This window comes from Zingiber officinale, chromosome 2B (assembly GCF_018446385.1).
Source record: "Zingiber officinale cultivar Zhangliang chromosome 2B, Zo_v1.1, whole genome shotgun sequence".
Classification (NCBI taxonomy): Eukaryota; Viridiplantae; Streptophyta; class Magnoliopsida; order Zingiberales; family Zingiberaceae; genus Zingiber; species Zingiber officinale.
This window is the reverse complement of record NC_055989.1, coordinates 114,607,256-114,634,211: the sequence shown is the minus strand read 5'-3', so window position 1 is coordinate 114,634,211 and position 26,956 is coordinate 114,607,256. Positions and strand designations below refer to the sequence as shown.

Here is a 26,956-nt window from a genome sequence, read left to right as displayed (position 1 = left end):
CAACTCATGATCATAATACTTTTTTTTTTAGTTCTGACTCCAATTTCTTCATTTTTTTTGGCTATTGAACGTAGTGTACAACTTTCTGTTCTAGGAGAAAGGTCGTACTTTTCCTACACAAGCATTTAGACAATTTACCCTCATAAAAAAATATTTAATAATAAAATTTTACAATAACATTTCAATTACCTTTATAACATCTAACAATTTTTTCTTATTTTCTAGGGGCATTTTATGCACGTCAATTGAACAAAATTTACCATTTCTTTCCAAAGTACCTAAAAAATCAGTAAATTTATTTCTTCTTGATCTTATAGGACGTCTCATACCATCACATTGAATCTTAATATATGGCAGCGTACTAGGTCGACTACAAATTTCTTTCATAAATGTAGGGCCTCTAGTTTTCTTCTTAGCATTAGGAGATTCACTTTCACTATCTACATATAGAAAAAAAAAAGGAGAAATAAATGGTTGAATAAATACAGTGAAATAATTTATTACATCCTTTGCACAAGTTACCTTGATCAAATTCTTTGTCCATAAAATCATTTTCAACAATTTGATTTGAAGCTTGTAACTCAACGTCTTTCTGATTTGAAGCTTCATCTATTTGGTTATTTGATGCCCCTTGAATATTTTAACAATATATACTAGTATTGTTTGAACAAAATATAAACAACTTGAGTTTTAAATTATAATCAAGCAGGTTCTAAAGCTACCTCTTTCTTTGGAGTTTCGAGTTGCGTAATTGCCAATGAAATTTGTAGTTGAGTATTTGCCCCATCTTCAAGTTGAAAATGAGGTTTTCTAACATTTTTACTTTTAAGAGTCATTCCTATCAAAGGTAAGTTATATAGGATAAATAAAGCATAAAATGATCATTATACCAAACTATATCGAAACTTAATATTTAAAAAAAATCATAAGTTTCATATATTTTTATATCTAATACCTTGTACATCATTGTGTTGCTACTTTGAAGCTTCATCTATTTGGTTATTTGATGCACTTTGAATGTTTTGACAGACTACACAAGTATTTTTTGAACAAAATATAAACAACTTGAGTTTTAAATCATAAACAAGAACGTATGTTCTGACCTTTTCCTCTAGTTACCACGTTCTCAATTTCCCTTGCATGATAGACTTGAATAAAGTGCATAGCATATAAAAGAAAAGGTCAAATAAGAGTTATATAAAAAAAACAATAGATTGCTGATGTATAAAATAAGATGCTTCCTTTTCCTTTTAGTTTCGAGTTACATGATTGTCAATCAAAATATGTGGTTGAGTATTTGCCCCATCTTGAAGTTGAAAATTAGATTTTCTAACATTTTTACTTTTAAGAGTCATTCCTATCAAAGACAAGTCATATACGATAAATAAAACATGAAATAACCATTATACAAAACTATATCGAAACTTAATATTTTGAAATAAAAAATTTATAAGTTTCATATATTTTTATATCTAATACATTGTACATCATTGTGTTGCTGCTTTGAAACTTCATCTATTTGGTTATTTGATGCACTTTGAATGTTTTGACAGTCTACACAAGTATTGTTTGTCAAAATATAAACAACTTAAGTTTTAAATCATAAATAAGAACGTTCTGACCTTTTCCACTAGTTACCACGTTCTCAAGTTCCCCTGCATGATAAACTTGAATAAAGTTTATAGCATATAAAAGAAAAGGTTAAATAAGAGTTATACCTTGTATAGCATATAACTTGAATAAAGGTTATAGCATATATTTTTATATCTAATACCTTGTACATCATTGTGTTGCTGCTTCGAAGCTTCATCTATTTGGTTATTTAATGCACCTTGAATGTTTTGACAATCTGTACAAGTACTGTTTGACAAAATATAATCAACTTGAGTTTTAAATCATAATCAAAAGCATTATGACTTTTTCTGCTAGTTACCACGTTCTCAAGTTCCCTTGCACGATAGACTTGAATAAAATATATAGCAATACAACTACGACCAACAAGCAGACTTTACTGCTCCATGCTGATGGCAAGCAGCACAAGGCAAAAGGAAAAGCTTACCATGCTTCTCATAATCAAGCATTTACTAGCAACAACATTTACTAGCAAGCAGACTTTACTGTTCCAAAACGGAAGTTTGGAGCAATGAAAGATAAAAGATAGTGCAACTTGTACCACATGCCATTTGTTGGAATGGCGGACCTTATGACAATTAATGGGATATGAAACAAATTGTGAATACAATGGATCAAGCCTTTCAGTGATTAGATTGGTTCTTTTTAGTTCTGGTTCTCAAATAGAGCAAATATAAAGAAACTATAGAAGTCCTACTAGATTTTTAGATACAATGGATCGGGTCTCTTAGCAATTAAAATGGATTCTTGTTAATTCCCTTTCTCAAACCAAACCTAGATTGCAACTAGCTTATTTCTAAACAATAGTTGCATAGAAGGAATTGCTATGGTTTTTGCTATTTGCTCTTAGAAAGTTCCTCTAACAATCCATAAATCAATAATTTATCGAGTTTAACCATATTTCCTGGTAACCCAATATTGGTATTACAAACCCCATCCATTTATTGGTTGGTATATTACTGACACTAGCAGATTTGAAAACATGAACTCCTGTATTATGTTAAAGTTGATTCTCTAATTACTTATCCAAAAAACTTGAGTTGTTAGAAAAGAAATGGATGTGCATATTTATATTCTTAGTATTGGTTTAACAACTTATCTAGTTTGCCAAGCATAATAGTTGATTCGATTATATATTATTCAAATGTATTCATGCAAACAGTTTAACAGTTTAGCTAGTATGCACTTCATAAGGGCTAATATTCTCTCAAAACAAGGTTTAATTATAACCTGATCATAAATAAGTCTACATAATGACAAAATGTAAAGTTTAACTCCAAATTGTTTGTATTCTAGTCACTAGAATTGAAATTTTAAGCGAGCGCTGACATAAACATTAGGAAGTAATGATGATGTTAATTAACTTGTTCATGTGTGTTCCTAAGATAAATTATATGTTTGGAAAGTGTAAATGGTTAACTATGGCAACTAATAGTTCATGCACAAAACTAAGGCTGATAGGGTAAAAATGAATTTGATGCTACCTCTTTCTTTTGATTTTCGAATCAATAGAAAGAAGTAGCATCGGATCCAATCATACAAAAGATTGTTGATGTATAAATAAGATGCTACCTCTTTCTTTTGAGTTTCAAGTTGTGTAATTGTCAATCAAAATCTATGGTTGAGTATTTGCCCTATCTTAAAGTTAGAAATGAGGTTTTCCAACATTTTTACTTTTAAGAGTCAATCCTATCAAAGGCAAGTTATATAGGATAAATAAAACATGAAATAACCATAATACCAAACTATATCAAAATTCATAAGTTTCATATATTGTGTTGGCTTTGAAGCTTTATCCATTTGATTATATAACATACCTTGTATGTTTTGACATTCTACAGGAGTATTGTTTCCATCAAAATATATGCAAGGTTTACTTATAAGCAAGAAAGTTCTAACCTCTTTTTGAATTTCAAGCTGTGTGATTGGCAATCATAATTCGAGATTGTGTATTTGTCTTATCTTGATGTTGAAAATGAGGTTTTCCAACAGTTTTACAATCACAAGTCATTCCTATCAAGAGCAAAAGTTACAATTTGTAGATAAAAATAAAGTTAGTTATATATCCTTTGATATGATAAATAAAAGGTCCATAGTGAACAATGGAAATAACATATATATGGCAAATCTACTCTCCTACTATCACTTTATATCATATTAATTAAACATAAAAATTACATATTCTAGACAAAATCTCATCATAAACGAAATCTCATCATGTATCAACATCAATTTCAACTCCTATAGCATCATCCCAAACCCAAACGATTTCTTCATGATCATTGTTGTCTTCAGGTTACAAAATACAACTTTGGTCCAATAATTTTGTTTTGAATTATTAGTCCACTTGTTTTCATTATTTGGTAGTAGTGCTAAGCAATTATACTTTCTTTGAATTATTATTCACTTGCGCCATTATTTGTAGTAGTGTTATATTGTTGTTAGTGTTCTGAAGCAAGGTTCCCAGTGGTCTTTAACTCTAATGTTAGACAACCTAAGTGTTTAATAAGCAAACCAAAGCATTTAGCATCATAAAGCATAAACGCTTTATACATCTTTATAAGACAAGTTTATTATCAAAGCATATGTTTTTTATTTGACTTTTGGTGTCATTGCATCAAAACATCACTTCTTAGTGAAAATGTAATCACATAATTTCTTTAAAATAGAATGAGGAAACATATTGGTTGCTTTGGCTACATTGAAGTAGCTACTTAGTAATCAAAAGGGTATGACACCAAATTAGTCAAATAAGTCAAACTAAACCGATAAATTGGTTTTGCGCATCAAGTTGAAGTTGGGTTGGATTCAGAAAGAATCCATCAAGTAGACATGGCAACTAAACAAGTTATCCCCATTTAGAAATTTAGTTCGCTCCTAAATCAATCAAAAAAAATCCACACATCTCTCATCCTCACTTGACATTCACCTTCTCTCGCTCTCTTTGCAAGACACACAACTCTGTCATTGCAATTGACCCCATATAGAAATAGGTTCAAATTTGGTTTCATTTTGCTTTTATTGCATTTACTGCATTTTTAGCATTATATTTACACATGTTGTGTTTTTTTTAACTTAAATGATTTGCCAAAGATGAAAATTTTAGCCCTCAAGTGATCTGATGCGATCACAGATTTTGATGGTTGAGCAAAGAGTTTACAAGTTAGACTCTTGTTGTGTGTTTGATTTGTGTCTAAGTGTGCACACATGGAATACCCGATAATTCAAAGTTCGGGAAAGATAAGAGAAGGGTGATATGGGACACCTAAGGGATCACATGATGAGGAGGATCAAAGGTAGTTGTGTTAAGGAAGTATAGTACCCAAGCGGAGCAAGAACAATGGCATGGAAAGGGAGCCAGAGGCTCAATGCATCTGAAAGGATGAGAAGAGAAGAATGTTGGAGATGCACTACATAAGCGAAGCGAAAAGGATGGTACAAGAAGGGCGTTAGAGGGTTCAGCACATCCGAGGGACGAGAAACTTGAGGAGAGGTCTCATGGAGGAAGGTTGTTGGTGAGCTAAGAATTGGGTGAAAATATACTCAAATATGGGTAGAACTCAACTTAGGGAGATTCGGCCATTAAATGGATCAAACTCAAATTATGAGTTGACCGGAACAATCAACCATGAAACTTTTGATATGTTTGTTTCTTATTGTGCAAACGACTGTATGCCTATATGTAGTCAATTAATAGCTCAATTGATTAGTGTAGTTGACTAAGAAATATTCTACTATCATGTTTTCGTTGGGCTAGTCGACTATTATTTGTGATCAGTCGACTATTATTTGTGATCAATCGACTGATACAAGTGTTATATGAGAAATCGAAGGAGTTGATCACTAGTCACAAGATTAGATCAAGGCTTGTCAACTAATAGGCGATTTCTAGTTTACTAATGAACCTAGATTAAGCAGCCATCATAGGAATCGATTGCAAGCCATAAGAATCGGTCGCAAGCCACAAGAATTGATCGTATCAATCAACTAATGGTGATGTATCAATCAATTGATGTGTGTCATGTCTACAAGATCGTGCCAACAAAGCAATTCGTGAAAGAAGCTTTAAAAGGGGGTCCAAAGGCCACAAATAGCAACAACAATAGATCTTATTCTTTATATTATTGTCATATTTTGTTGTTTGTTTTCTTATTGTGTGCTTTCTTGTTCTCTGTTGAATGCCTCTTCTACTTCCATTAACAATCTTATAAAAAGGCTTCTCCACTTCAACGCCTTACCAAAGAGGAGAAAGATAAAAGATCCTAGGAGTGATATATCAAAAGATAATAGGTAGTGTACTAAGAGCCTGAGAGCTTCCGAACTACGTTAAATTACTTATGTCGCTATGTGTGGTTTGTGTGTTCTTTCTTGTGCTTAGTCTGTAACTTTGTTAGGATTACAGCAAGAGAAGATTATCAATTTTATTTACAAACATGTTATTCACCCCCTCCCCCTCTAGGACTCACGTTCACCTCACTATCATCAAAATCTAACATATATATGTGCATGTGTTATAGAAAACTTGTTTATTTTGAATTAGTGATTACTTGAAATTCTTGGTTTCCTATTATTGTAGTGTCACTAAGTGAACTCGTTAAGTGAAGGTACCTCTTAGTAAGTGGATACTAGACTCCGGGGCACGACAAATGTAAGTCCATGACAAACGGAAGTCCGGTTTATTAGTATATATAGTGCAATTGTAGTGACAAGCAATGGCTTTAAATGTTAAAGACTTTCTAAATGACTAAAACTCCAAAGTGCAATCAAGAAATTTTTTGCAATTGTCTTAAAGTAGTGTTCTAGTTATACTAATGACTAATTTACAAAGGGATTAAATAAAGATATTTATTTGCTACAGGATTCAAAATGGCATAGCAAATAGGATTAGTTATAAAAGTAAATTCACTTGTAATAACAAATCTACCTCAATGCTCTTTATATCCATATTCCTCTCAGAAAATTCTACTAGCATCTCGTGTTCAGACATAGGTGGCTCCACAAAATCCACTTTATGCCTAAGAAGAATGGTGTCTATGTTCGGAATATATGTCTTTAGTGACAACCTAACATAACATCCTTGTATATCAATAACTCTTAATCCAGAAAACATAGCTTCAAGTTGTCCATCTGCTTCAAACCTTGAAAATAGAGGGAAAATGGTTAAGAAAACACAGAAAATTATATTTACATGCACATAGAATGCAAGATAGTTCACAGCTGTAAGCATTCAGGAGCAAGTTTAAAAAGTTGTCCTTAGTTGAGGCTTCAGGTATTTATATAATTACTAATAGAAATCAAACACTTTCTTAAGTAAAGTTTCTGTTGAAAACAAGCATTGTAGCAACACTGTTAATTTCTGTAAATAAACATTCCAACAAAATTTGTAAAGAGAACACACATGGAAATCTAACAGGAATCGTTAGAAACATACTAGCATTAAATTAATGTTCAGTGTTAGATTTTTTTCCCCACCTAATATTGGATGAATAAACATGAAAAGAGAATTATTTGATCCCAGTGTTATAAATAGCGGTAGGCAATGGTGGGGGGTGAGTGACCGCCTCTACAGCCTAGGCACACCGGTTGATTTTTTTTTACTATTTTTTATGCATAATATTATAAATAATCATTATTCTTTATAATATTACTTTTAATAAAATATATTAATTAAAATTTATATATATATATATATATATATATATATATATATATATATATATATATATATATATATATATATTAAATTAATGGGATAATTTTATTAGGTTTTAATTAAGCATATTTAAATTATCTCAATCATAGCTAAGAGTTGATTAAAATTATTAACCTAAAGTTTTTTTAATTAAACCCTAACTTACAAGTTACCTGCATACCTTGTTTTGGCCGAGCGACGAATCGACGCATCATCGAGACCGCGCGACGAGTTAGGCTGCATCGTCATGACAGTGCGAAGCGTTCGAAGGTATCACTAGGCCTAGGCGAAGCATCCGAGCCCACTGCCGAGCCGGGCAACGCATCCTGGCTCATTGTCGGACTCTTACAGGCTCACGTCCGGTGGTGAAACGACGGCAGTGGTTCCCAACATGGCGGTTCCAGGCACGGCGATGACAGAAGGAGATGAGTTACCACCTAAAGCACTACATCGGGCAAAAACAGAGACGGTTGATGTCGCCTCTAGGCAATCGCCATTTGGAACGTCATTTGATCCATATGATAGATAATATGTTAACTTAAAATAAATTTCATGTAAGACCTAAGCCTAAGGAACAAGTGAGATAACCACATTATTTCAAATCAAGATGCATATAGGGATGTAAATGAACCAAACGGTTCGCGAGTTATTCGGAGCTCGGTTCGATAAAAAGCTCGTTCGAGTTCGTTCGTTTATCTTATCGAGCCGAGCTCGAGCTTAAGGATATTTGGCACGTGAGCTCGCGAACATGTTCGTTTGTAGGCTCACGAGCCAAAAAAAATGAGCCTTAAATCGAGCCAAAAAACGAGCTCTAAAACGAGCCAAAAAACTAGTTCTAAAACGAACCTTAAAACGAGCTTTAAAACAAGCCAAAAAAATGAGCTCTAAAACGAGCCCGAAAACGAGCCCGAGCTCGTTTAACGAATTAGGCTCGTTAACTATGATAATCGAGCTAATAACGAGCCGAGCTCGAGCCCAAATATAACTTAAACGAGTCGAGCTCGAGCCTAATACTGTTTGGCTCGGTTCGGCTCGTTTACATCCCTAGATGCATATAAAGTGTGTGCCTACTTAATCTAGCATTTGCAATTAACCTCTTGTTTGTTTAGTCAATATAGACAAGTGTTGCATGCCAAGATATCATGCCTGTATTCATTTGAGCTAAAGAATACATATAAGTAATTTTGGTTCAGAATTACTAGGCTTTATATCATACATGTTCTAGATTAGCCTTGTGGTTATTCTAAAATATCATAGCAAAACAAAAACTTCACTCATGGCCGCTTTAAGAAAAAGTGAACTTCAATGTATATAACTCTAAGATATAGTTGATAATGGTGCATCTAGAAGAAAAACACGAGTTTAGCTATGATTCACAAAAACTGACATAAAATGGTTATCACTAGCAACCGTTAAATGATTATACCAAAATCCCAAGTAAAACAAGCAAAAGGCCTAATGGAGGAGGTACTTATAGAATCAAAGTTTTAAAATACTATTGTGAGCCAAGGTTTTAGTCTCTTACCAAAAGGATAGTGTCAGTCTTAGCATGCCAACATGCCTTACAAGGGGTCATAAAGGAGGGAGGAAAAGAGCTGGTGACAAAGGAGAAGAGAAAGAAGGGAAATGGGAGAAGAGTAAGGAGTCGCATTTGCAGAAAAAGATCCCTCGTTGCAAAGTCCCCTCCCAGAAGCCTCATTACAACACAGTGGAACCCTAACTCTTGCAGTAGTCTAGCCCTCATGGTTGCTTTGTGGAAGCATAGCCCTCACAAGAACTCCCGGAAACTCAACGGTCACTTGCAGAATCATGGCCCTTGCAACCACTCATGGAAAGCTCCATCCCAATTGCTTACTAAAGGTCTATCATGGAAATCTAGCTCTCTTTTCACATCAAGGGTCTTGAACTTGTTTTACATGTCAATAGAAAAATGGAACGATAAAGTTTCACTCATGTTAACTGACACAAATGATTTATAAAAACCTACATAGAATAAAAGAGACACAAACTTTAACTTACAAGTAGTCAATATTAAGTCACCAATAAAAGAAAACATAAGGGGATTAATCAAGAGGTTAACTTAAACCCAAGTTTTCTTCAAAGCCTAGACTCACACGTGAAACCGTACTCTCTCTTGTTGCCCCATTCGTGGTCGCCCACCTCTTTGTATAGATCCGCATAACCTTAGCAACCCATATGCAACGCTCTACCCTTTGCATAACCACTAATGAAAGTCTTGATGCCTCCCTCACGATCCTATCTTCTCATAATCCACATTGAAATTTCCTCTCACCCTAGACACAGTGTTGTCAACCTATTTAGGGCTCAAGTTTTCCCTCTGAACCATAACTCACCCACACTCCATTGCAGCTCCTAGCATCAAAACCTCCATTGTGTTTCTTTCCTTTGCAAGCATCATAACCCCCATTGTGTTTCTTTCCTTTGCTTGTTCCCCCCTCTTTCTATGATAATTTGGCTATAATAGAGCCAAGTTGAGCATTACCTATTGTTTCTACTTTCACATCCCTCTGAAGCAAATGTCACCAAGAGAACCAATTAGGTATTGACTAGGAGTCATCAGTTGGTAATTCCTTGCCTTAAACTTTGTGAGGTTTAATTTAAAGTGTTGTGTGATTTATTTTAAGGTGTAAGGATCATGTCATCGAGAATTGTTGTTAACTACTCTTTTTTGAGATCGCGTTATAATTGCTATGGCCAATTTGTGTCGGCGCCCATGATTTATGGCCAGAGTTGTATATTCACTATCAAAATCTAATGTCCCTTGACAATAAGACTTTCATGCTCCCCCATTCTCTATTTGATGTTAGCCATGATGAGATGCCTATTAGTTAATGAGTATCAAGACCTTGTTTCTATTGAGGACACTTGAGTATTTGTGAACAGATTGGAACAATTATGGAGGTAAAGATTGACTTTATGCTTGAAAGATTGACTTTATGCTTGAATGTTGATTACACCACTAGTCCATATGAAATTTTGGTTGTTATAATTGTGTCTTATTGCTCTTTTACCAAGAATGTAGGGCCTTTACTGAAAGGAGCTTGTTCTTGTTTAAGAGCAAACATAGGATAGTTTTCTTATATGATATTGTTTGCAGGAGGGTACATGAAGACCCTTATAATAAGTTTCATGAGCATGCTTCTATCATGTTGGCATGGTTCAAATCCCTAGTGCTTGATACATGAATTTATTAAATCTTGTTTAAGACTTTTTAGCAAGACAGCAAACAATCTTTTGTGTAGAAGGGTCAAACCCCGATGGTATGCCTGAGCGATATATTATAGGGATAGAGTTACTATAATAGTACATTCTTCTCTTAATTATCAATTTTTATTTTCGAGTGTGATGTGGTGTATCCATGTAGATCTACCAACTAGAGGAGTTTAGAGACCCTTAGGGCAAGCCAATGCAAATATGGGGCCTTGTCCATGTGGGTGTTTGGCTTGTTTTGATATACTTACCTTGTGAATGATTAAAATATAGTGAAATTAATAAGATAACACAAATGGGGTAAAAGAAAAGATAAATTTATGGTGAATTAAATAATGAGGATAGCAATGAATTTTTTTCTTTCCTACTTCATACGATCTTAGCATTCTTTTTTTCTTTTGATGAAAGTTAAATATGAATATCATCAAAATGCACAAGAACATAAAAATGGCCAAAGATTCCTGCTCATATCTTGTCCAATGAAGTATGAGAACAGGCATCTATAGTATAGTGTACTGTGCTATCATAAGTACCAACTCTACATCAAGGTGATCCCTATCAAACATACCGCAGTTCCTTGCCAGTTATACATGGGTGGCATGGCAAGTTACTGGGTCTGTATCTGTCTATGCTGGACGCCTCCATCTTGTATCACCATCATAGCATTCTTGAGAATATATGTATGCAAGTGGAAATATAAGTCAAATTTACTCTTATTGCTTATCTTTCATTTTCATTGCTTTCTATAATTGCACTTGATTACCTATTTATGTTTACAATATCCTGTGAATTTCTAGTTAATAATAATCCTTGTATCCAATGTAACTCAAAAAATATCAGAATTGTCCCTCTAATAGAGAACTTGCATTAAAAGCTTCAACCCCGCGCTCCAATGGGACTTTAGTTCATTAGTACTTCACAAGGAAACTATCTCTAATATATATCAAGACAGTGTCCTCACACAACTAAATGCACACAGTTTCATCCTCATGCATTATGCAGGCTTGGTGTAGGTGGTTACAGGGTATTTGCCCTTCTATATGAAACATTCATTTCAAATAAAATAAAGATAAATGCATACACCATTAAAGATCAATCATGGAATAAAAGTGTGCACACCCAAGAGAAGTTAAAGAGTAATTTTCGAGTAATAATTGGTGAAAACCTACGCAAGAGAACAATGATTGTAATTGGTTAGCTAAATGCTTTCTTTGCCTCTATGAGATTATATCGTGCATCTCCATTCTTGCTCCATTTTGTACTTTTATGCTCATGCCCCATTTTCCTTGATCTCTAAGTTCACAGAGTCAAGACAATCACTCGAGGTTGGACTTATTTACAATTTGGCCATGCTCAGAGATACCTAACAAATACATGGAAAAATTCTAGTATCATATTTACATTATGTAAGCATGTGTCCAGACTATTTAAAAAAATTTCAGCACTTATTACTTATTCAATTGGTCTGTATATTTCAGTAATGATGGTGATATTGTGATTGATACTGTTACGAGCAAGGAGCTCATCCCTTGTATAGGAACAAAGCTCTCAAGGTTAAGACAGTCCAGATATCCTACTACTTCAATACATCAGCATCCTGAAATTTCAAGAACAAGCTTCAAGATAAGATACTTAAAGATCTAGATATTACTAATGAGATACGGTCTTCATAGAATTCAATGGCTGAACAAGAACCATGTAACTAATCCCAAATAGTTGGGATTTGGAATTGAGATTTGTTGCTGCTATTGTTATTATGTATATTTGAACTGAATAAAAACTTCAGATAAAGAATGATCAATAAAAGATCAAACAAAAATCATGGCCCACCTAGATAACCTAAAATAGTTAGAATTAGGAAATCATGGCTTCTTGCTGCTACTCTTGTTGTATATTTACACTGAATAAAGACTCTAGAAAAAGAGTGAACCATAAAAATCAAATAAAAAACATGACCACTCAAATAAATGAAATATTATGCTTTCATGAAACACAAGACCATGTCATCCACATTTCAGTTTGAGCGATGGTTTAAAGCTAAACAAAACATTGCAGTGTGTAGCAATTATATCCAAACCAACTACACCTAGATCATTAAATAAAATTACTTTGAACAATTTGCAAAGTCATCAAAGAAGATAGAAATTGTTCCACAAGAGAATGGCATCTGTCTGACAAAACCACCTGAACCTTACAACTCAAAAGTCATGAGGCATGAAAACTCAATGGATGCAAGTCTTCATGATAGTTCATTTTCTCAAAAATAAATAAATAAACAAAAAGTGAATAGGATTAAGAAGCAATTAAGCAATTGGAAGAAGTGTGTAAATTTTTCACTATGTGTATTAATATATTAGATAATTTTATAATTTATATATCCATAGAAAAATAAGAATTGCAAAGATGAGCATAAAAATTTACAAAATTAAGTTAGCGCACCTTTTCAAAGCATAATCGATATCCTGCAAAAGGATTAGGTTCTCTTCACTCTCCTTAATCCGCTGATTAAGTTCAAAAATCTGTACATATTATTCACCATTAAGTAACAAATATAATCAGGAAATGGAAGAAGCTGCCATGGTGAACATGATAAGCAAAACATTGATATATTTTGAAAGAATGAGACTAAATACCCAAGCAAATCAGAAGAAAAGGGCTGTGCATATTTCTACCATCAAGCTTCAAGCATTTAGATAGAAGTAAAGGCAAAATGGAAACAAAAGTTAGGATTTTGGTCGTATTGCCTAATAAATGAACAAATACACCATCCAGAGTTCTCTTGCCTCAGTATAGTAGCCAGATGGCCCAAGATCCACGTCCATAGAAAAAACAATATGTAAAAATATTATTGACGATAACATATGAATAACAGGGAATAAAGCCAAACACTCATGTGTGCAAAAGAATGTCTTTTTAAACTATTCAGAAAACCAAGGTTATCAGCAGAAAATTACATACAAAATATCGATTTATTGTTTTGGTTCACGAAAACTATTTTCAGTATGTTTTTAGAAAAAAAATAAAACCAATAAATTTGAATAAAAAAAAAGGACAGCCCCGTGCACGAAGCTCCCGCCATGCGAGGTCCCGGGGAAGGATCCATTGTGCGTAGCCTTACCCTGCTTTTTGCAAGAGACTGTTTCCAGAATTTAAACCCGTGACCTTTTGGTCACAAAGCAACAACTTTACCGTTGCGCCAAGGCTCCCCTTCGCAATAAATTTGAATGCGTCAAGAAATTTAATAACAATAACAACAACCAAGCCATATCACATTAGGTGAGATCGGCTCTGGATCCTTTTACGCTAGACTATATCCCCTACTATATTATCATCTATACTTAAATAAATTTTATCTTATTTTATTATTGTTAGCCAAGTCTTTTTTTATCTTCCTCTTCCTCGTTTGATATACGTATTTGTCATAGTTTCACATCTCCTAACTGGAGCATTTATTAGTCGTCTAAGTATATGCCTGTACTATCTTAAACGTGTCTCTCAAGTTTTTTCTCAATAGATGCAACTCCGACTTTCTCTTTAATGCTCTCATTTTGTATTCTGTCCATCCTCGTATATCCACACATCCACATTAACATCCTTATCTTGCAACTCTCATCATCTGCTCATGTGCTTAAATTATAGTCTAACATTCAGCGTCATATAACATAGCAGGTCTAACTGTCGTTTTGTAGAACTTCCCTTTAAGTTTTAGAGATATTTTACAATCACATAAAACACCTGACGCTCTCCTCCATTTTAACCACCCTGCTTGTATTCTATGTATGACATCTCTCTCAATCCCTTTATCATTTTATAAAAATGATTCTAAATATTTAAAGTTCTCGGTTCCAGATAACTCGTCGTCTTCTATCTTAACAATTGTGTCATTACATCTAATATTTCTAAACTTAAATTCCATAATTTTGTCTTTACTCTACAAAGCCTAAAATCTTTCACCTCTAGTGTGTTCCACCAAGATTCTAGTTTAGCATTTACTCATTTACGTATCTCATCTACCAAAATTAGTGAGTTAATCTTTGATGTAATGATATTTTTATTGGAAATGTCTCAGTTAATGTGCCTAAAGTCATCATTCTGGTCATTAAATTCTCGTGCATATTTTTAATTAGTTCAATATATATTAAACTAACACCTCTCTTTTCTAGAATTCTAAATATAATTTCTCTCGAGACTCTATCATAAACTTTTTCTAAGTAATACCATGTATGAATCTTATTTTTGCTCCTAATATTTTTCAATTAGTTGTCTGAGAAGTTGTATAGCTTCTGTTGTCCAAGTATAAACTCAAATTAATTTTCAGTTACCATGATCTCTTTGATCTTTTTTCTATTACTCTTTCCTAAAGTTTCATAGTATGACTCATTAGTTTAATACCCTTACAAGTTGCACAATTTTGTACATCTCCCTTATTTTTATATAAGGAAACTATAGACTTACCCGCCATTGATCAAGCATTTTTTTCATTTTCAATATCATATTAAATAAATTTGTAAGTCATTCAATATCTTATTTCCCTAGACACTTCCATACCTCTATCGGAATATCATCTAGTCCAACGATTTTTCTATTGTGTATCAGTTTGTTCTACTTCTAAATTTTAAATTCTAGAATCAAAATTTAAATTTCTATATTCATTTAACCTACATAAAATACCTAAATTAAGTTAGTTACCTAAAAAGTTGATGAAAATATCATTTCCACCGCTCTTCTATTTCTCTGTCGTTTACTAGTAACATATTACATTTATTTTAATACATTTTATTTGGATAAGATCTCTTGTCTTCTTTTCTCTCACTTTAGCTATTTTATAAATGTCTCTATCCCCTTCTTTTGTATCTAATTTTCAATATAATCATTCAAAATTTTTATTTTTTTGCTGCATTCACTACTTTCTTAGCCTTTTTCTTGGCTATTGTATATTTTTTTAAGTCTTCCTATTCTTACAAATATATAATTTCTTATAAACTATTCGTTTTTCCTTCACTTTCTCTTGTACTTTCTCATTCCTCTACCAAGATTCCTTACTTAATGGTGCATGTACTTTTGACTCACCGAGTACACTCTTAGCTACTATTTTCAACTTTGATGTTATCTTATCTCATGTCGTATTAGAGTCACCGTATATTTTACCTAATACTTGTACTTCTACCTTCTCCTTAAATATATTTTGTTTTCCATCGTTTAACTTCCACCACTTAATTGTAGGAGTCATATATATTTTCTTTCTATTGATACTATGTTTGAGGCGTATATCCAACACTACTAACTTATGTTAGGTAGTTAAGTTTTCTTTAGTGATGACCTTGCAATCTTTACAAATCTTTCTATTCCTCTTCTTAACTTCAGAAAGTCAATTTATGATTTATTATTCCCACTTTTGAATGTGACCAAGTGTTTTTCTCTTTTCTTAAAAAATATATTAGCTAATATAAGGACATATGTTATCATAAAATCCAATATACTTTTTCCTTCTTCATTGCTAGTTCCAATCTCATAACCTCCATGTACCCTCTTATATTCATCATTTTTCACTCCAACATGCACATTTAGATTGTCTCCTATTAAAATCATTTCATTTGGCTGTATGTTTTGAAATACTTTATCTAGGTCATCTCAAAACCTTAATTTGATAGTTTCATCTAATCCTACTTGAGATGTATATATGTTAATTACGTTTATAGTTTTTTTTGCCACTACTATTTTGAGGGCTATAATTTTATCCTCTTTTCTAACTACTCCTCCAACTTCATCCTTTAACGACTATCTACAATAATACCCACTTTATTTCTTATTTTACTCTTTCCGGTGTACCATAACTTAAAACTCAAGTTCTATATCATCTTTATTTTCTCGCTTATCCATTTTGTCTCTTGTACACACAAAATACTAATTTTTCTCCTAATCATCGCATTTATTACCTTAATCGATTTACCGGTGAGGGTTCCTATGTTCCATATTCTAAATCTTAGACTATTAGTTTTTCTATAATATTTGCTTTATCCAACCTATGGTGCAAGAACTCTTACCTATTTAACACGACACTCAAGTTCTCATGCAGATATAGTGGTCTTTGTCAATATGTTATAATTGAACCCTGCAACGCAAACTCTTACATATTTAGCATTACACCCGAGTTAAAGATATAGTAGTCCTTGCCGAGACGTTACAGTCAGACTCTGCAACGTGTTTCTTCTAAGGAACAACCTAGCATTAGTTTTAATGAATTCATTTATTGAATATTTGTCTTAGTTTTAATGCTGGTTAACAACCTAACACAACCTTTCTCTTTTATCCGGGCTTGGACGAACATTTGTCAAGAAATTTAATACTAAATATTTATTTTGTTTAGTTTTTCAACTTTTAAATGAAAATAGAAAATTTTCAGAATCAAATAAGAAATAATACTCTTTCTATCTTTCAATGGGTTCAGAAATAATAGGCCCTTAAAGTTAAGCCTAATAAAAGAACAAAATAAAAGGTTAATAAACTAGAGCTGCCAAATACAAAAATGAATGCATTAACAATTATACAACATGCTTCTAAGAATAAATGAAGGTTGTTATACAACATCACATCTCAAATTTCAATTATGGTTATCAACTAAGTAAAATTCAAGTATGGTGTGGATTCAAGTGTCCACCACAGCTATTTCAAGAATATATATATATATATATATATTTGTGTGTGTGTGACGGATATCACGTATCTACTAAAAGCATCACTTCTATCCAACACAAGTTCAAAGGGATAGATGAGGATTCCAAATATCAAAGTTGTCCAAATGGTATTTATTCTGGCATCAAGATCGAATGCTTAAAAAATTTAAGTTTTAGTTGCATTAGATCTACAAGTTATTCACAGTTTAAGTGTCATGCCTTTTCCATGAATTTTGTAATTCATAGGCATATTGATTTTGTGCCTACATGAGCTTTTTGAAGTTATGTAGTCCTCGTTATAATTCCAACTGACACTGAATGAGTGTCACATTATGACGACCTATACAAACCAAGACAAAGAACCCCAATTGTCAAATGGAAAATCAATTATATAATGAAGGGTGAGAATAAGAAAAAAAAAGATACACCAACAAAGATAAACAAATTAGAGGTGATGGAAGGTAAGGAAGTGTAATAGGTGTAGTCAAGAAGAAAACAACAGTTGACAAAGGTCAGATAATCATTCGAATCAGGTTTACATCACCCAAGGAAAAGATTATACAAGCTAAATATATTAGCAAGTAACAATCAAGTTTATATATAAGTTTAAATTATATAATTTTAAGTTTCAATTAATATAGCATAAATCTTTCGTTGATGACATAAATGATATTTTAATATTAGTACCACAATATTATTAAGTTATTAAAATATGTTCCTAATGAAGTAAAAGTTATAAATAAACTAAATTTACATAAGAGATTAACTTTTAAAAGTTATTAATATATACAATCAAATATAATTTTATTAAATAATATAGATATTAATTCATAAATAATATAGTAAATACTAATTATAAGTTATATTCAAGCTTATATGTTGTAAATTAACTAAAGCAATTAACATTTTATATCTTCATAAAAATTATAAAGTTAATTGTCTTCACTTAGTTTAAAGAAATTAATCATGATTATAAACTTGGTTTATGTTGGAAACAAGATGATTGATGGCTGGAGTGGAAGAGGAGGGTGAATACCAAGGTTTAAAGTGTTCTGCCGAGACGGCCAAAACGGGTGAAACATCTCGTTCCACCCGTCGACCGGCATCGGCACGACCCCGGCATCAGACTCACGACTATTGCGACGTGTTACGCTACCCGTGGTCGTAGCGGAGGGATCGCTTGAACCTGCAACAACAGCGGAGGAGTCGCATAACCATTCTGCTGCCACCGCGGAGGCGTGCGCAACCCTACGGCCACAGAGGAGTCATGCGATCCCCGCGGCCATGGTTGAGGGGTCGCACAACCCAACGGCAACGCTGAAGTCGTGCGAGCTCGTGAGTGTTGTCGGATTTCAGATTTTTTTAATTAAACTTAGGTTAATTATTTTAATCAACTCCTAGCTATGATGAAAATAATTTAAAGAGGCTTTCTTAAACTTTAATAAAATTATCTAATTAATTTTATATTTCATTTATTTTAATTTAAAATTCATAATAAAATTTTAATTTATTTATCTATTTTCATTTTTTTCCCTTTATTTTAAGATTATTTTTTATATTGTTTATTTTTTAAAATATTTATGTTAAATATTTTATTTTTTAATTTATATAGTTTATATTTAAAAACTATTGAAAGTATAACAGCACGGCACGATACGATACGGTACCAAAACTGTATTATTCCAGTCTGCGACCAAAACCTCGGCACGGGTCGAAATTTTAAACCTTGGTGAATACCACTTTGTCTAGTGCATTAAAACAAATATATGCAATGGAAAGTAATAGCAAGCAAACCAACGAGGAGACACCACTATTTAAGGTTGTTCTGTAGCCTCCCAAAGCTCTTACTCCACAACATATTGGGTCCATAAGAGGCTCACTCCTGAATGTCCAATATCTTTCATCTTTCTTGCAGCACCCAATGTGCAAAAACCTCTATTAATCTTCATCCTTTTGCAAAAACGATTCTAATACTACTAAACTTAAATTTCATATATTTGGTCTACACTCTACTAAGTCCAAAATCTTTTACTTCTAATATTTCCTGTCACGATTTAAATTTAGCATTTACTCCTTTAAGTATCTCATCAACTGAAACAATGTCATTCGCAAACAATACGCAACATAGTAACTTGTCTAGGATATGTACAGTGAGTTCATCTATGACTAGGATAAAAAGATATAAACTTCAAGTTACCTATCTTTATAAAAAATACTTTGGTTTATTCGCCTAGAATCTTCCCTCTTGTCATTACATCTTCGTAGATATCCCTAATTTTTTTAATATACACTACGCTCACACCTTTCTTTTTTTTAAATTCTCTACATATTTTTCCTCAAGACTCCGTCATAAGTTTTTTCTAGGTCAATAAATACTATATGTAAGTTTTGCTTCTTTTTCGGATACTTTCCAATCAGTTATCTAAGAAGATGTATAGCTTTTATCATCGACCATTACAACATGAATCCAAGTTGATTTTTGACCACCTTAGTCTTCTTCCGTAATATTTTTTCTATTTGTCTTCCCATAGTTTCATGATATGACTCATTAGTCTAGTGTCTTATAATTTGCACAATTTTGAACGTCTCTTTGATTTTTATACAATGGATTAGAGTGCTCCCCTCCATTAATAAGGTATTTTCTTCATTTTCAATAATAGGTTAAATGACTTTGTAAGTCATTTAGTACCCTACTTTTCCAGACACTTTTATACTTCTATTAGAATATCATCAAATTCAACCGTTTTTCTATTTTTCACTCATTTGATATTTTGTTCTACTTCTAAAATTTGAATTATTTGATAAAAATTTAAATTTTTATACTCTTTTGACTTACTTAAATACTTTTACCATCGCTCTTTTATTTCCTCATTGTTCACTAATACTCTATTAGATTTATTTTTAATACATCTTATTTGGGTAAAATCTCTTATTTTCCTCTCTCTCACTTTAGTTATTCTATAAATATCTCTTTCTCCTTCTTTTGTATCAAGTTGTAGATACAAGCATAATGTTCTACACTAGCTTCACTGATTGTTCCCTGGGTCTCTTTTTTGGCAATTGTATACTTTTTAAAATTTTCTTCATTCTTACAAGTGTATAGTAATAGCCAATTCTTTTTTCCTTTAATTTTTCTTTTGTACTTCCTCATTCCACCACCAAAATTATTTATTTAGTGATCTTTGTCCTCTTGACTCACCAAGTACACTCTTGGCCAATGTTTTAAATCTGATTTCATCTTATCCCATATTGTATTTAAGTCATCATATATTTCTCCTAATATTTATGTTAATACCCTCTCCTTAAAGCTACTTTATTTCACATCATTTAACTTCCACCACTTGATCCTATGAGTCAAACACATTTTTCTTTTATTGATATTATGTTTTGAGGTGCGTATCTAACACCCCTAACAGAGATGACCTTGTAATCTTTATAAATTTTTTATACCTCTTCCTAACCATAGGAAAATCAATTTGTAATTTATTATTTCTACTTTTGAACATAACCAAGTGTTATTCTCTCTTCTTGAAAATGTATTAATTATTATAAATTTATATGCTATCGCGAAATCTAATGTAACTTTTTCTTCTTCATTTCTTGTTTCAAAACCATAACCATCATGTGCCCTCAAGGTTTAAAATTTTGACTTGTGCTGAGGTTTCGGTCCCGACAGGAACGATATGATTTCGATATCTTATCATGTCATGCCAATATAGTTTCGGTATTTTTTTAAATTTTAAATATAAATGTATATAAATTCTATTACTATTTGATTATTAAATATGTTCTATATTTTGAGATGCTGAATGTATATTTCAATATTTTTTCATAAGATAATGTCTATTAAATTTTCATAAAATGATTTTTAAAAATAAGTAATTCTCAATATTTAAAACTAAATTTAAAATTATAGAATCATTTAAAAGGCTAAAAATAATTATAAAATTATTTGAAAATCTTACATTATTTTTTTTAATTTATTTGTAAATTTTTAATATTTAAAAATTTATTTGAAATATTTAAGAATTATATTTTTAAAAATTTTAGATTATTTTAAATTTATAATTAATTTTTTTAAAAAAAAATATTTTATAAAATATTTATTGATTTTTGAAATTATTTAAAAATTTTGAAATATTTTTTAATATTTTATAACAATTATTAATAATAGTTTATTTATAAAAAAATACATATTTAAAAAATAAAAAATTAACTAAATCAAAAAAGTTAAAAAAATCACAGCTACAGCGACCTGCAAAGGTTGTCGCGGCACTGTGACCCCCACGGAGGGTTTTAAGAATATATAAAATTTTATTAGAATTTTTTGGAATTTTAAATACATTTTTATATGTTCTAATGGGATGATTCGATTAGGGTTTTAGGAAGTATGTTTGGCTATTTATTTAAATTAGGAGTGGATTGGATCAATTAGCCTAAGTATTCCCAATTAAATGCTAAGTTTTTAAAACCTAAAGTTCTCCATCGCGGTTCTCTATCCCTTCCTGGCGAGTCCGCCCTCTGCGCCCTACCGTCGGTGTCGTCCATGCGAGCAACCAATGTCAGCACTGCGTCCCTTTTCTCCCCAATACTCGGTCACCCCTCTCCTCCATGCTCACGTGTCCCACCACAGAAGCCAAAGATCAGCCTACATCGCGGCGTCCCTCAGCGAGGTTGTTCTCTCTCCCTTCCTTGTGTGTTTGCCCTCTACATGCCCGACCGCCTACAGGTTCCACGCGAGTTGCCGACGTCGGTGCTGCGTCCCTTTTCTCCCCACTGCTCCAACCACCCCTCTCTTCCGCACTCACACATCTCGCCATAGAAGCTGGAGAACAACCTTCGTCACAACGCCCTCCACAACCACTGCAAGTTGTAGCGCCCTCCGCAACCTTGCGTCACTCTGGCAACCGCTATGTTGGTGCCAGTCCCACACCGGAACGGTAAATACCACCCATTTCATGAGGCACGGCACGTCAAACCTTGTATGTTCTTATCCAACCTAGGACATGAAAACTCTTACATATTTAACACTACATTCAAATTCTCATAAATATATAGCGATCTTTGCCAAGATATTGCAGTCAGACTCTACAACACATTACTTTCAAAAATAACCTAGCATCAATGAATAGTTTAATGGATGAATACATAATATTTGCCTATGTTTTACTCTAGCTAGCAATCTAACACAATCTCCTCTTTTATCCTAGCTTGGGACTGACCATGGCGAGGTTTATTCGCCTTCCTCTAGTTGCTAAGAGTCTAAGAAATTTAAGGTGTGACTCAAGTGAGTGTGAAACATTCTCTCTCCAAATTCATTTGGATTCAAGAAATATCAAGATTTCCAAAAGCAACCTCCTCATTTGACAAAATTCCAATTAATTTCATCCATTCTCACTCTTGTTGGCCAAATTTCAACCATTTCTATCCATCCTATAATGAAATCTAGATCATTTATAGTTGATTTCTATGAAATCCTAGTTTCCCAACTCCCCATCAATCTTTCTTGACGTGATTGATTACTCAAAAAAGTTCATATAGGCCTCTACTAATACTTATCAAGCTCAAACTATCAAAATTGGTATCGATCAATTTTAACAATCATGATCTCGACAATCTTTTGAATGGGACAATCATTCTACTAGGCAATGTAATCTAGACAATTCTCAAAGCATTATTAATGATCATGTAGTTTATTACTTTGAAGACCATAGAACAGGATGTTCCATATCTACCACGCATCAATTGACAAACAGATACTTGTTAGAATCACCTTCACTCGCTCTCCTTATGTAATCTTTAGACAAACCAAGTGAGTGAAGACAATCTCTATTTCAATCCTTGATGGGTTCTTTTTCATCTTTCCCTGAGGTTACTACTTTGTGATGGTATGTCATCTAAGAGTATTAACCTTGAAATGTGAGTTGCTAATTCATGGATAGATAATTCCACATGTCTGATGCCAACTCAAGACTTCTCTAGAAAGCATAGAGTTTCAAGTAGTATCATGCATCATGCTTGTAAGGAGCCTGGAAAATGGACAAGTATGGAATAACTAGCAAGTCCAAATGAAACAAAAATGTCGCATAACCTATTGCTTAACGCATCAATACAGAGGATTTTAGAGTGAACAAAATATTGTTGGCAACTTCAACTAGATACACCTTTTTCTCTCAACCCAAGATCAGTCTAGAACAACTCAATTCTATGAACCACAACCATTACACACAATCTAACCAACAAAAATCTTACAATCCCTCATATGTTATGTTTCTTTACTACTCACCTTGAAAGAATCAATAAAGTGAAATAACAAAGCAAGTGAAGTAAACATTAAACTGTAATTAAACAAGTGATTGTCATTACCAAAAAGGAAAAAATAATTAGTCTTTTTCAACTTCCTTCTCCCTGGCCTTTCTTCTTCCCCTTTGACCAAAAAGCTCTCTGCTACAGTCGTCCAATCTCCTGACCATTTTTTTGGGTTTTTGTGATCTTAAACTGTGGATTAGTTGGATAGCACGTCAACATATGCAATCACTCATCAGGTAGTAATACTTGATCATGACTAATCAAACGCATAACTAGCATCTTGGTCACCTATCCACATCTGGTACTAATGTTAACTTTTACAATATATTTAAAGCAAAAGCATTAATATACTACCAAGATGATTGTTCAACATATCTCAAGTAAAGAAGCAAATCTTGAGACCACCAATAAATAAGAAACCAGGCTAAATAAACTTTAACGATTTATATGGGACAGACTTCTAGGAAATATATAGACTAAAAGTTTACAGTGACCTCAAATTTGTACGCGTTAAACAAGTGCAATGGGCTTTCATGCATCACTCCATTGAGTACCCCATCATCAGCATGAATTGAACTCAAGGAATTTAAGCCCTGCAAAATTATAAATGTTTATCCTCATTTAAGGTAGGCCTCATAACAAGCCAGAGATGAAATAGGACAGTTAGATGACTTCTTGTGTTAGCTAGGAGAAATCATTCAAAAAAACTAAGAATTTAAGCATTAAATCTTTCTTTAACAGTCCTTAAAGAAAATGGTTGGTTTACATTTGAAAGTAACTCATGAGCATAACCAAGAATGAAGTAATCCTAGGTTTATCAAAATTAATCCCAAAATTTGAATCTCATTGCCAATAAACATTTGATGACAACTGATATTAAGATCAAGTTTTCAATGAGTCACTACAAATCATTTCACAATAACTTACTGTTTTTTATTAAGATAGGATCAGAAAAACACAAGTGGAAGACATGATGGAACATTGATGTCCTACTATAGCATTGGAGTACTACAGCCCAAATTCCCTCAAAAATGTATTCCAAAAAAAAAGAGCATAACGAGACTACGTTTGGGAACTCTAATATGGTCTGGTAACTTAACAGTCACAAAATATCATGTGTTGAACCAAGGATCAAGTACATAAACCAGGGTCAAGGTCTAAGGGCATGAGGCTCTTACCAATGCAAGTCTAAAGAATCTTCTAGCTAACAAAATGTTCATCAAAGTGAATCTTTAGAGGAAATAATGCCCATTCTCTGAGCCCAAAGACGAAGCATTCAGCTTTAGATGTGGAAAAGGGAATATCAAATATATGTGTAAAGAGACAAGCACTAGAGACATGTGATATTAAGTTTTTAAACTGAATACGTTGACAAAAGAACATGTGAAACAAGAACCCAAATGTGTGTCATCTGTATCACATGGAAAACAAGAACACGATCTGAAGGGAAAACATAACTTAAATATCAAAATGATGTGGCAAGAGTTGCAGATCTGGAACTCTAAAATTAATAAATATGCCTAGAAGTCAGCAGGCAAGATGAAAGAAATTAGGACAAAAAAGTACCACCTTTGCATCAATGAAGTTCATTGAGTAACTCAATGCTTCAATTTCACCATCCAATTGAACAGAGACTGCAACATTCCAAGTTGTTAATGGTATCATGTCACTTAGAATAAGAATGTAACATCTTAGTATAGTTACCTTCAACAAACATTTTTGTGAGTGCCTCAATTTCACTGGAAACTTTCGAGTTCTCTTCTTCCGCTGAGCAGATCGCCTTTTTCAATTTATCCACATATGCATCTGCAATATAACAAAACTGACTCAAGTGAATAGAGAGAATATCCATCAATAAAACACAAACACCTGACAATTGTTGAACAAAAGAGAAAGGAAAAAATTCAAACAGAACAAACACTGCATCCTAAACACCAAAAACACAAAAGCCCTAGCAAGGAGAACGTTATTAATTATTTCCAGGTGGTAAATGATATCCCAATAAAATAAAAAATGAAGGTAGCACATGCATGAATTGCAAAATTCTTAAAGACCGTCAGATGAGTAGTATCTTGCCTAATTCTTCAAGGCTCAGAGATGCAACATCTTGTTCCTGCCCATCGAGCAGCTTAAGCTTTTCCTGAGATAATTCAAGCATTCGTAGCACGTTGAAGAATTGGGGGGAAAAAAAATGGGTCTCATAAGAAACTAGGCAAAAAGGAAGTAAGTTAGGACCGACTAGAGACATGCCTCAAAATTGAAAATGCAACCCTCTAACATCTTCGAATCCTCCGATGAGGCATCAGAAGAGTTCAAGAGGTTGTCTCGCGTCTCAGAGAGAACCTTCAAGCGACTTCAAGATTTCGATTTTGAAGTGAAAGTATGAATGCAACACAAATGACCGAAGATTAGTCGCAGGAAAAAATCAAAAGGATAATTTCACAAATAAAAAACCGGGAACAGCACCGACAATCCTACCTGCGAATGCTTTCCAAGTGGATCGATTCCGTAGCAGACTGGGACGATGTTAGGGTTTCTGCCATGGACGCCCCGTTATCTCCCTCCCGCCTTGGATTTCAAAAGAAGAGGAAAGGGCATTTCATTTATCTGGTTCCACACTCCGCACAAAATGACTTGGATTTGGACCTGCTTGGCGAGCTCTCGTCATTGGTATATTTATAACAAAAGGCAAAAAATAAGAAAATCCCCAAATTTTGTCCTTAATGTAATTAAATTATAATTAGGGATGGCAAATTCTATTTTCTTTAATCATGTTACAAGTAAATCGATCAACAAAAATAAAAGAGAAAAAAACATATTAAAATAATTAGATTTTAATGATTTTTTTGATAAATTATTTTCGTAAATGGATGAATTTGTATCGATCCGTATATATATTTAGGCTATGTCGTGTCATTTTTTAATTTTATTGCTATTGATTATATTTTAAGTCTTGTTGAATCATATAGTATTATTGAGTCATATTGAATATTATCAACTCTAATCATAATAGATAGAGATGCAGTAGGGATCTTCTGGTCCGCAATTTACAGATCAAAGGATGGTCCATTGTATGAGGATCGTTGATTTAGATAGAGTCCATCTTTAAATTGGTAGGGTCCATCCAAATCAAGGATTTATAATAGTGGACTATCCCCTGATCTATAAATTATGGACCAAAGGATCTGTCCTCATAGAAAGGTGTATTAAGATTATGATCCCATCAAAAGGAAAGGAGAAATATATTATCATCATCATCACTACAATCATTATGATAAGAAGAACTATGCAAAGAGATCAAAATTTGAGTTCCAATGACATAAAAGAAAATATTTAAAGCCAAGAAGAAAAAGGGAAGAGAATATTAGTAAAATATTTCAGTTGCAACAAAGTGTCAAAGAGGGACATTTAAAAGATA

General features: G+C 33.0%; 1 protein-coding gene across 1 annotated transcript; it reads right to left on the bottom strand.

Moving 5' to 3' along the window:
• Nucleotides 1-6,520: 6,520 nt before the first annotated feature.
• Nucleotides 6,521-26,172, bottom strand: LOC122048590. Its single transcript, XM_042610140.1, has 8 exons — nt 26,017-26,172; nt 25,789-25,891; nt 25,615-25,678; nt 25,243-25,344; nt 25,108-25,172; nt 24,033-24,131; nt 12,995-13,074; nt 6,521-6,770 (listed from the first exon to the last, which is right to left on the bottom strand). Exons 1-8 carry the CDS (start codon nt 26,079-26,081, stop codon nt 6,521-6,523), a joined length of 828 nt encoding a protein of 275 aa, XP_042466074.1. The 5' UTR covers nt 26,082-26,172.
• Between the last annotated feature and the right edge of the window lie 784 nt (nt 26,173-26,956).

What these genes read in the sequence shown, in the direction of transcription:
- LOC122048590 (XM_042610140.1), bottom strand. Translation starts at nt 26,081, where the DNA reads ATGGCAGAAACCCTAACATCGTCCCAGTCTGCTACGGAATCGATCCAC. An exon ending in TCTGAGCCTTGAAGAATTAG is followed by an intron (nt 25,345 to 25,614) that starts GCAAGATACTAC and finishes GTTATATTGCAG; the next exon opens with ATGCATATGTGGATAAATTG. An exon ending in CACAAAAATGTTTGTTGAAG is followed by an intron (nt 25,173 to 25,242) that starts GTAACTATACTA and finishes GGAATGTTGCAG; the next exon opens with TCTCTGTTCAATTGGATGGT.